This window comes from Microtus ochrogaster, chromosome 2, assembly GCF_000317375.1.
Source record: "Microtus ochrogaster isolate Prairie Vole_2 chromosome 2, MicOch1.0, whole genome shotgun sequence".
In the NCBI taxonomy this organism is placed as follows: Eukaryota; Metazoa; Chordata; class Mammalia; order Rodentia; family Cricetidae; genus Microtus; species Microtus ochrogaster.
In genome coordinates this window covers 73,211,081-73,222,500 of record NC_022010.1, presented here as the reverse complement: position 1 = coordinate 73,222,500, position 11,420 = coordinate 73,211,081, and the positions used below count along the sequence as shown (strand labels likewise).

At 46.1% G+C, this 11,420-nt stretch overlaps 1 protein-coding gene across 1 annotated transcript in view; it reads right to left on the bottom strand.

Annotated features, from left to right (window-relative positions):
• The window catches only part of Paxbp1 (PAX3 and PAX7 binding protein 1), a 28,370-nt gene extending 21,227 nt beyond the window's left edge, over window positions 1-7,143 (bottom strand). The window contains exons 1-2 of the mRNA XM_026787722.1: window positions 6,701-7,143; window positions 5,194-5,326 (exon numbers count right to left, since the gene is read on the bottom strand). Of these exons, the coding sequence (XP_026643523.1) occupies window positions 5,194-5,326; window positions 6,701-7,046 (479 nt within the window). The 5' untranslated portion in view covers window positions 7,047-7,143. The remainder of the gene's footprint in view (window positions 1-5,193; window positions 5,327-6,700) is intronic.
• Between the last annotated feature and the right edge of the window lie 4,277 nt (window positions 7,144-11,420).

Genomic DNA, 11,420 nt, shown 5'->3' with positions numbered 1-11,420 from the left:
GTACACACGGGTGCAGCTGTGTGTGTGTGGATGTACACACGGGTGCAGCGCTGTGTGTGTGTGGATGTACACACGGGTGCAGCTGTGTGTGTGTGCATGTACACACGGGTGCAGCTGTGTGTGTGTGCATGTACACACGGGTGCAGGTGCCCTCAGAGGCCAGGGCACTGAATCCCCTGGAGATGAAGTTATAAGCCGTTTTAAGGCGCCCCATGTAGGTGCTAGAAACTGAACCCAGGGCCTCTGCAAGAGCAGTCAGAGCTCTTAGCTGCTGAGCCTTCTCTCCAGTGCCTGCTCACACTTCATTCCATTTTCCACTGAACACGACACCCATTCAAGACAGTTTTCTGTTGAGAACAAAGTTTTTGATTGTTAAGAGTGACTGTATAAATATGATTTTTCATCTAGAAGAGACTCCGACAATTATACTTACACTGTACAAACCTGACCCAACTCTCACAACTCAACGTTAAAGACTATGCCACAAAGTACAGAAAACCTGATAGTTCTGAACGCCCAGAACTGAGACAGAAACAGGTAGAAACTACATGACACTAAGAACAATGACATGAAAAGAAAGCAGGGAGGAAGCAGTGGAGTACAGAGCGAGCCTAAGCTAGAGGCTGATTTAAGACTACATTCCCACAAGGGCATCACCTTTGTGATAAACTGTCCTGGTTTCTAACAATTAGAACTAACGTAATTTCTACCACTTGTTCCAGGCAAAAATCAAGAAAATCCCAGTGTTTTTACCTTGAACCACTGACCTTGATAATGCTCACACTAGGAGCAATGAGTACGGATTAAAGAGCAGTGCAATACTTTAAAAAGATGCTCTCCACAAGCTTGCTCTTCTGGACTTGGAAGGGCCCTTTTACAGCATGCTGCCTGACCCTGTTAGCCACTTTGCCCAAGTGCAGCCTGAGGCCCAAGACTTCAATCACATGGTTAGATGAAGTACCATTTTCTTTTTATTAAAAATTTATTTTGATATTCATTTTTTATGTGTGTGGGCAAATGTTTCCACCGTGTATATATAGAGATGAAAGGACAACCAGCAGGAGTCAATTTTCTCCTTCTACTGTGGGTTTCTAGGGACTGAACTAATGCTGGCCACGTTTGGCAACAAGCCCTTTATCCACTGAGCCATCTTCAACTCTGATTTGTCTATTCCCTTCTCCTCCAAGTCCAATGGCTTCTCTGACTAAAATCAGATGTGACACACTCAAATCACGTAAGATTCTATAGATTTTAAGTGTTTGTGTGTCACCTTGGCGATTTAGCTGTGGTAAATAACACCTAACTTGAAAATAAATGAAGATGGCTCAGCAGATCCAGGTGTCCTCGAGCCTGATGAGCTGAGTTTCGTCCTCCCTACCCATATGGAAGGAGAGAACTGACTTCCTGAAAGTTATCCTCTGACTTCCACATGCACCTTGTAGCATGCATTGCACATACATTCCAAATAATTTTAATTTAAAAGATTTTCAAAGTGTATAGTTCAGTACTAAGCACACTCACGGCACTGCGTAACCATCACTAATAATTTTATTCCCATTACCCTTCACACACTGTTAAACTGAAAACACACACCTATGAGTCAACACCAGTTTACGTGCATAGTCTAGTCCCTGGAAGCCTTCCTTCTAACAGTGGTCTTTGACTTTTTTTTGGGAGGGGGGCAGCTCGAGAATGGGTTTCTCTGTGTAACAGCCCTGTTTGTTCAGGAATTAGCTAGCTCTTATAGACTACGCTGGCCTCGCTGGCCTCGAACTCACAGACATCCGCCTGTTTCTGCCTCCCCAGTGCTGGGATTAAAGGAGTGTGCCACCGCTGGCAGGCTTGATCTTTGACTGTTTTATGGTCTGTAACTGAAATCACACTGTATCCATTGGCAATTAGCTGCTTTGGTAGACTGTCCCCAGATCTATTCAATGACAGTCTGTGTCAGACTCTGCCTCCCAAGCTTCAGTGTCCCACTGCCCGTCTACACACTAAGTTGTTGTCTGCAGACGGACTGCTGTTCATGTGCTGCTGCTGTGAATCCCTTGAATACGGGCAATCCCATCCCACTTCAGGAACTTGGTTTTGCTTCTTTTCAGCGTGGGTTACACATGGCACTCCTGAATCTTCTACTTTATTCATATTCCTGTCTAGCTCTTGGCAGCAACTATCCCAGCTATTAATTCTGACCAAGTACTTTCAAATCAAATCAACTATATTTGTTGTTTACCTTCCTCACCAACAGTACATAAATATTCCAATTTCTTTGTATTATTAACATTTGCTATTTCCTGAGGGTTTTTCCTTTTTTTTTTTTTAAAAACAGGCATCTAATGGGTACAACAACCCCCAGTTGGTTCTCAGCTAAAAGTTACTATATTTATAGTATATATACAGCTTTTGTGTATGCATATATATGGGGGGAACTAGTTTAGTAAATACACCTATGTATTTTTTTTCTTCCAGTACTACACTTCAAACTTATGTGTATACATTGAGTTCTATGAAGGACAAATTCAGGTAAGGAGAGCAGAAAATTAAATAGGAAATAAAGTTTAACAAATAAAATTTGTTCAAGTAGATACCATCTCCAAACAACACAGTTAAAATTCGTCTGTCCATTTCAAGATCCCACGAAGCTCGTATGTACTAGGTCATGACTGAAAACATTACACGGACAAAGCACAGAGACAGCACTTCTGTTAGAGGCTATGTTTTCCTTTTAGCAAACCTCTCTCCCCAGCAATGCTAAATTAACAGTGTTTAGGCCTCCACTTATGAAGCTGAGGGTAGGGCTCAGTTATTATTTGTATGCAGGAAGCTCTAGGTTTAATACCTAGGACTGTGGCCCACATTTGAAAGGGGAAGCAGAGGAACAAAGTTCCAGGTTACCCTCAAACTCCAGGTTTGAGGCCAGCTGGGGTGGGGGATGCTGCTTTTGCCTGAAGTTAATTCAATTCATCTTTATCTACCTAAGTACTTAGAGGAACAAGCAGTTCTAGATGATGAGTGAACAAAAGCTTCCAGGACTGTCATCTCAGGAACAGCAAGGACACATACCAACACAGACTCTACCTCCAAAGAGAACACGAAATTCCCCAATGAGTAAGTAGCAGAACTTGGAGAGGGTAGAAGACCGAAGATCACAAAAGATGGCATTAAAAACTTCCTATTTGCTTCAATTCAGAGCCCAACAGTATGTGGTACACACACCACCAGGCCTTCCTTATTTTCCACTTTGTGATCTTCTAAGCACTACTCCAGCACACAAGATGGCGCTCACCAACTACGGGGGAACATGCAGCAGATTCCAAGTGCGAGAATAGTAAGTTCTCCTAAAAATACTCTCCCCCAACCCACCTTCCCTGTACCAGAACATAATCTACAACAGTTCTCACTTTCTCTGGCACAAAGCTTTAATTTGGGTGCTTCTTCTAGAAGCAAAAGCATACAGAAAGTATACCTATTTTCCCTAGGAATAGTTCTCAAATAAGCCAGTTTCCACATCTCCCACACCCATAGCAACCACTACTTTTTTGTTTGTTTTTTGGTTTTGGTTTTCCAAGACAAGGTTTCTCTGTGTAGTGATGTAGATGGTCATCTGTCAATGTGTTGCTTTCATTGGTTAATTAATAAAGAAACTGCTTGGCCTGATAGGTCAGAACATAGGTGGGTAGAGTAGAGAGAACAGAATGCTGGGAAGAAGGGAAGTGAGGCAGTCGCCATGGTTCTCCTCTCCGAGATGGATGCAGGTTAAGATCCTTCCCGGTAAGCCACCACCTTGTGGTGCTACACAGATTACTAAATATGGGTTAAAGCAAGATGTGAGAATTAGCCAATAAGAGGCTAAAACTAATGGGCCAAGCAATGTTTAAAAGAATACAGTTTCCATGTAATTATTTTGGGTAAAGCTAGCGGATGGCCGGGAGCTGGGAGGCAGGAAGCGGCCCACAGCACCTTCTACAGTATAGTCCTGGCTATCTTGGAACTCATTCTATAGACCAGGCTGGCCTCAAACTCAGAGATCTACTTGCCTCTGCCTCCTAAGTGCTGGGATTAAAGGTGTGAGCCACCACCGCCACCCAGCAACAGCAACCACTTTGAACCCACTGACAATTGCCCAGAGCCAGGTATCATTCTTACTCAGCTTACTAGCGGCACTATGAATGCGTCAGAGTTGGCCACTGAGTCCCAACTGTTTCAGGCTTCAGTCTCTCCTCATGCGAAGCCTGCTGAGCTTCCCCAGGCTACCAGAGTTGTATTGTGGCTACCAACTTCTGGAGCTTCACACCCTTTGCCATCTGCCAATAACGCGGCCTTCACACGCAGACCCCAAACTACTCACTTCCCAAATGGCTCGTCAAATGGACTTGCTCTTCATCCTTGCTGGTACTCGGATCCTGTCTTCTAGCTGGGGAATCCTAGTCACCAACTACCCAGATCCCTGTCCTCCTTCCCGAAACACAGTCTGCGGTCATTCTTTAGCCTACTCACTTTGCTAACACTTCTGCTGGATAATGTTACATACATGCTACATAATATCATCTCTACAACTCTACTGTGCATTTCACATACAACAGCACTCTTATTCATGGCATACCTGTAGCTGAGAACCTAAGAAACACTTCCTTTAATTCTACAGAATAAAGATTTCTCTGAAACATCTGCACAAGAGTAACTTAGATTATAATGACTACACACAATCATACAAAAGAACTGCTTGAAGCATTTTAAGCTTTGGACCAGGCTTATTGGTAGAAAGTCTGCCTCCAGTGAGAGAGAATGGGAGGTAAGGGAAAGCAGATTCAAACAAACTGGGGTGTCGAGAGGAAGATGTACCTGGTCTTGTGTCAGACACGGCTACTGAGAGCTGGTATTAAGTTACACTATGGGAAGTCCTCTAAAAGTTACATCTACAATGGAAATGCTACCAAAGGAATCCAAAGACTGTCTCTGTAAAATAGTAGTACAGAACTTTTAATAGCGCTAAGGCTGTCTCTAGGGCTGAAACGGGCAATCTCTCTCCCTTCTCCATACAGCAGCAAGGATACAGGAGCCAACAGCCTAGTTAACAAAGGGTGCGAAAGCAAAGACGGAACAGCACTGCAACTTCATGGAGACACTGGGCAGCAGAACACACTCACCATACAGACCGCAAAACTCTGTGGGAAAGAGACAATTATTCAGTACTTACTGTCAACTGCTGTGTTGAGTTCTGTCTTGATCTTTGATTTTTCAAGGTCTTCTTTATACTCTTTCTTAAGCAATTTAACTATCTTTTTGCTGTAACTTGATTTCTTTACTTTAAAAACTTCTTCGTTTTCTTAAAAAAGAAATGAAATGAAGTCTGAAGCAAACAAACTCAGAAAATGTTTTCCTTTCCCCATGTTTTCACAGGCTTGAGTTCTCCCAAATACATTTTCACATGCAAAAATCATTAAGGCATTTAAAATTTATTTCAATCTATCATAGCCTCAAAAACTGATATTGCCAATCTTGGTGGTGCATGCCTTTAATCCCAGAGCTAGGGAGGCAGAGGCAGAGGGATCTCTAAGTTACAGGCCAGCCCGGTCTACAATGTGAGTTCCAGGGCAGCCAGAACTATAGAGACCCCCATCTCAAAAAAAAAAAAAAAAAAAACTGTTATCAGTCCCAGAAACTAAATGAAAATTTGAAAATTTTAATGGGTAGCCCGAGGAACTTCACAAAAATCTGTTAATTTTTGGCTTGTTTCATCTATCCCAGTCAGAAAAAAAATTCAGAATGTTTCCTTAAAATATTAAATCAAAGAAGCTGAAATAATATACTCCAAATTACAAGGTTCTCCCGAGTCTGAGTAGCTCTTATCACAATGAGTTATTTCAAGAATATGCCTAAGTACATCATTTCGCAAAACTGAGTTTGAGTCATTTATTCCTCATTTTCTATTTGAAAATCCAAGTAGAGAACAAAAACTTCACCAAACCGCCGATTTACCATCAAAGTCGGCCTGCACCTCCGGTTCAAACAGAACAGCCTGGAGGCCAAAGACAAGGCACGCATCTTTCTAAAAACATGGAAGCATTTCAGAGTCCTGACTCAAGACTCGGAACTCATCTCATTTTTCATAATTTTCATACTGAGATGTAGGGAAAATTAACACTCAGAAATGTAAGCTCCCTGCAGCCTGATCTCTCTTCTTGCTCCAAGAGCCAGGAGCTAGCGCGGCCATCTGCTCCGCCCATTTACTTCAACCGAGAGACCTAGACAAACGACTGGGGACTGATTGGCTCAAGGTCACTCGGAACCAGGGCTGGAGCTCCACCTCGGTCCCCAGCCCCAGCGAGGTCCACGTCTGCAACAACCAGACCTTCTTGGTCAAGGATGCCGATACCAAGGGGCCACCCAGCCGCAGGTCCAGAGGCCTGCAGAACACTAGGGGCAGGAGTCCGGCGAGGGGCTCGTGGAGTCTGAAACTCGCGAGGCACAGAAGAAGCAGGCCGGGGAGCACCGGGCCTTCTCCACCTGCACTCACGGTGGCTGAGCGGATCTGACAGCCTGGAGGAGGGCACGCACTGGCCGGAGTCGCCTCGGCTGGCGGCAGCAGCGCGGGAACGCGCCCCCAGGCCGAGCAGAAGGCCGGGGGCGGAGAAAGTGGCGCGGCGGCGGCGGGGCGAGCTCGGGCTCGGGGGCCCGCGTGGGCCGGGAGGGGGCTTACCTTCCTCCTCGTCCTGGAAGCTCAGCAGGCTGGCCCTGGGCACCTCTTTGTTCTCACGAGGCCTCTTGCGCTGCTTCAGCCCGTTGCCGGGCTCCGCGCCGCCGGGGATGCCGCCCCCGGTCTCAGCGCCGAGGCCCGGGGCGTGAGCGGAGGGCGGCGGAGGCGGGCCCGGGCCGAGCAGCGACTCCCCCGCGGGGGCCCGATCGCCACCGCCGGGACCCGGCTCTTCGCCCGAGGCCGGTGGCGGCAGCAACGGCGGCGGCTCCTGCTCCTCATCGCGCTCCCGCTCCTCCTCTTCCGAGTCGTTCCGCTTGCGCACGTTCACCCGCCGGGCCTTTCGGAACATCCCAGCCGCCCGGCACCGCGCCTCCGCACCCGCTCGCAGACCGGGAGGACGAGAGAGCGCTGAGACGGCGACGGCGCACGCGCACTCGCCGCAACTCCGGCCGGGTCGGCGCGGCGCTCGTCTGCGACCACGCACCGCAGAGTGCGCATGCGCCCTCCTTGCGCCCCGCCTAGCCGGGCGGGGTTTCTCCGCACTGCCCTCTGGCGGCCCGGAGGACTGTGGGCACGGAACCCTCCCGCTCCCGAGTTGTTCCACAGGTCACAAAGAGGATCATCGAGATGAGAGGAGAGAGTATAGTCTGTCGCCTCCCAGGATGTTGCTGCAATGCGTCTTCCGCGCTGACGCGAAGCCTGAGCGTGTGGAAACCTCCCCCGCGGCACGAGCAGGATAAACAGAGGCCCGAGGCCCAGGCGGGGCGAAGAGAGGGGAGGAGCCAGCTAACTTGTGTTTGGGAAGGGAAAATGCGTTCCCGTGGTTACTATTCCTCCTAATAACCAGAGGTGATGCTACTATATCATCAGTAAATCTATTCATACTTCCCGTTTCTGCAGTTTATGCCAACGTAACACTTCCAAAGACATAGTATAAAATCCCCCTGGGGCGAGCCCCACAGATCAAAAATAAAAAAGGTGCCCAAGTGTCTCTGGCGTGGCTCATCCCAGAGGTTAAAGTGGTAGAGAGACCCTATCTCGAAGAAAAAAAAAGAAAGGGGAGGGGGACCGAAGAAAAAGAAATAAGAAAGAGAGAGAGAGAGAGAGAGAGAGAGAGAGAGAGAGAGAGAGAGGCTGGCAGTGGTGGCACATGCCTTTAATCTTGGCACTCGGGATGAAGAGGCAAGTAGATGTCCGAGTTCAAGCCAGCCTGTCTACACGGCATGGTCCAGGACAGCCAGGGCTACACAGAGGAAACCTGTCTTGAAAACCAACCAACCAACCAACAATCCCCTCCCCCAAAAGCCCCAGAGATGATACCCCTTCCTGCTTTCCTGTTACCACAGCCATTCCCCCCATTCTCCACCATCCCCCCCCTCCCCCGTCTTCGCTCTGAGCTCTAGAACCCAGTTCTTGAGCTTCCGGCAAGGGGCTGGAGGTTGAGAATACACACGCAGAGACAGACCGACACACAGACCTTCCGACACTGGTACTAAAAGCCCTTCTTTAATAGCACCATGTAGGCTTAAATATACTGCAGTCAATGGCCAACAGGTGAAAATCCCATCCTCTGATCCTCTAGGCTAGGCACAGCTTCTAGTAACTTCAGTTAGAAGGCTCTAGACAGGGAAGAACAGCTGAAGGTCAGGGCTCAATTGGTCCCAACAGAGCCTGAGAACCCGCTGGAGTTCTCGCCTGTTGGAATCCTAGCTAGCTAGACCCGCGGGAGCGTGCACAACCCTTTAAGTCCAGTCCCACAGACTCTGATGCCTTCTTCTGGTCTCTGCATGCATGTGGTGCCCAGCAGTGTATGTCATCCTGCATGCAGGCTAAAAGCACTTCAGTTACACACCATCTGTGTTAAATGGGAGACTGATTTAAAAACATGTACGCTAGGAGCCAAAGAATTCATCAGTTGAGAGCTCTTTGCTGCTTTTGTGGAAGACCTGGGTTTGGTTAACATGGCACCTTACAGCTGTGAATAACTCCAGTTCTGGGGATCCTAAACCCTTCCTGGTCTCCTGGAGTGCCAGGCACACACATAGTTCACATACAAACAAGCATGAAGGCAAACATACATACATAATAAAACAAAATCATTAAAATATGTATACTTATTTGAAGTAATCCCAAGTACTGGGAAGTGGAGGAAGGAAAATCAAAAGTTCATGGTCATCTATCCTCCAGTTGAAGGCCAACCTGAGAAGACATGAAAACCTGTCTGTTTGTTTTTAAGGGTATTGTGTTTGTGTGTCTCCCTGTCTGTCCTGGAACTCGCTCTGTAGACCAGGTTGGCCTCCAACTCACAGAGATCTGCGTGTCTCTGCCTCCCAAGTTCTGGGGTTAAAGGCGTGTGTCACCACTTCTGGGCTGAAAACATGTCTTAAAAAAAAGAAAAATGAAGCAAGAAAAGAAAAGAAAAAAAATCCCAAACCTCAAACTGTGGGGCTTGAATTGTGGGGTATTTTAAAAGAGAACCAGGTATCTCTGGAAAACATCACCTCACTGTCCCCGTTAAAAGAAATGCAAAGAGAGGCTTTCTCTGAAGTTCCCCTTTCAGCCTGAAGATAGAGTTCCCCAAAGTTCCCACAATTGTATGAGTCCCCTCCCTGGGAGTCTTATCAACTGGGGAATGCTGACAGCAGTGGAGAGGTGAGGGGTGCCATGGCAGATGGGTCCCCATCACCTGTCCTTCAGATGGCTACTCCGACATGACTTACCTGGGTGGCAAGGTGCCTATTCTTCACCATACTGTTGCCTCCTCCCCCCAGAAATTTTATCACAGCTATCCCCGCCCCCAAACCTTCATTCCTATTCCTCTCTGTGGTCAACTGTGTTCTAGAACCTCGCGAGTCTCCTTGTCTGAGTCTCACGTGTTATGGGACACGTGTGTCTGTGCACGCTAGCATCCTCCCCATCATTCTGTGGCTCTGTTTAGTTCACACGGTTACTGAAATTTCTGAGAGTAGAAATCCCCCCCCTCGTCCTGTAATACGCAGCACTACCCTGGAGAGCTTTGACAAGTCATTACATCTAAAGGTTATCCCAGATTAGAACTGCTACGGCTCCTGGCAGCACTTTTTATTTTTGCTAATTCTAGCTTTCTTGCCCTGTGTAGAACTTGTGTGGTTTGTACTTGTACCAGCAAACATGGCTGTATCTTTTGGCCTATACCATGCCCTCCAATTTTCAATGAGTTTTAAGTTCCACAATGAGGTAGAAGGTCCCGCATCTACCAGGAATTTCTGTCTCCTATAGTTTGGTTCTCTTCTCCTGTTCTCTGGTTAGACTTGAGGTCTGCCCTCTGAGGACCTAGATGTACATTTACAAGCATCCTTCCCAACCCTTTTTCTCAGTGAGTGGGAAGAATTGGTATCCCATGACTTCTACTCAACTCCTATTGCTCTGGGTTCTCATGTTCTGGCTTTTCAGCATTGGTAAAGTTCTGGTCACAGCATTCTTGGTGAAACTGAACCCCCATTTTCAATAACAAGGTTCAAATTTTGCCTGGTCAGCCTCCAGACACCTGCACCCTGAGACAGATTTGCAGTAAAATAAAGGCAGCAAAGGTAAGGCCTAGACACAGGATATGGGCAAGGACACTTGCCTGTGGTTTGCAAGGGCCTGTTTGATTCCCCGAACTTCAAGGAAAGTGCAGAAGTTGGAGATCAGATTTTACCAAATGTAAATCTTTGAATCTCTTAAAAAATACTCCTGTTTCTGTAAAGGAGCATAATGTTCATTGGTGAACAAAATAGTCCTATAAGATTGTGTACTTATTTCTCCTTTTCTCCTATCAATGCTGCTGCTGCTGTGTGTGTTTTCATGCTCTTACTTGGCAAACAAATGTAGCAAAAGCTATGAGTCCTTCCATACGTTTATGTGGTTTTTATTTTTATTTGACAGGTAAACTCTAATATTCTAAAAACTGATGACCCAGAAGATTTCCTTTTTTTTTTTAAGTATAACTTTGGAAATCTTAATTCTAATCTAGAATAAAAAGAAATGTAGTCAATTTTATTTAATTAAATGTCTTCAGATTTTACTTCACTCAATTTTATTTAATTAAATGTCTTCAGATTTTACTTCACTGAAAGCGTTTTTTATTAATTTAAAATGTAAGTTTTGGGGGATAGGAGACTTTTAAGGCTTATTTTTACTATTTTTCAGCTATGTCTCTCTGTGTGGTGGGTTGTGCACATTAGTGTGGGGCATTTGGAGTCTAGTAGAGAGCATCAAATCTCCAGGAGCTGGAGTTACAGGGGAGTGTGAGCCACCCAGTGTGGGTGCTAAGAATCAAATTCTAGTCCTCTACAAAAGCAGGAAGTCCTCTTAACCCCCAAACCATCTCTTCAGCTCCAAAAGAGATTACACTCATTCAATGCTGTCCTCATAGGAACTAAAACAACGTCTGACTTGGTAGGCATCTGGCACACATCCTGTTTACCTAGTGACAATGTTTTACTTTATGTTGACTGATTAATTACTATATCTTAGACATTTTTAATACCAAGACATCCTACCAATGTATTTGTTATAAGTTACTGAAATTAATAAGTTCTTTTTAAAAGATTTTTTATTTTTTATCTTTTTCAGTTTTTATTCTTTTTATTAGATTTTTTTCCATTCAAAAATTTACACTTCCTCCCCTCCTCCTATTCCCCTCCCACTCCCCCACTCCCCCTCCTTCCTCCCCCTCCCTTCTTAAGAGAGGGCAGGGAAC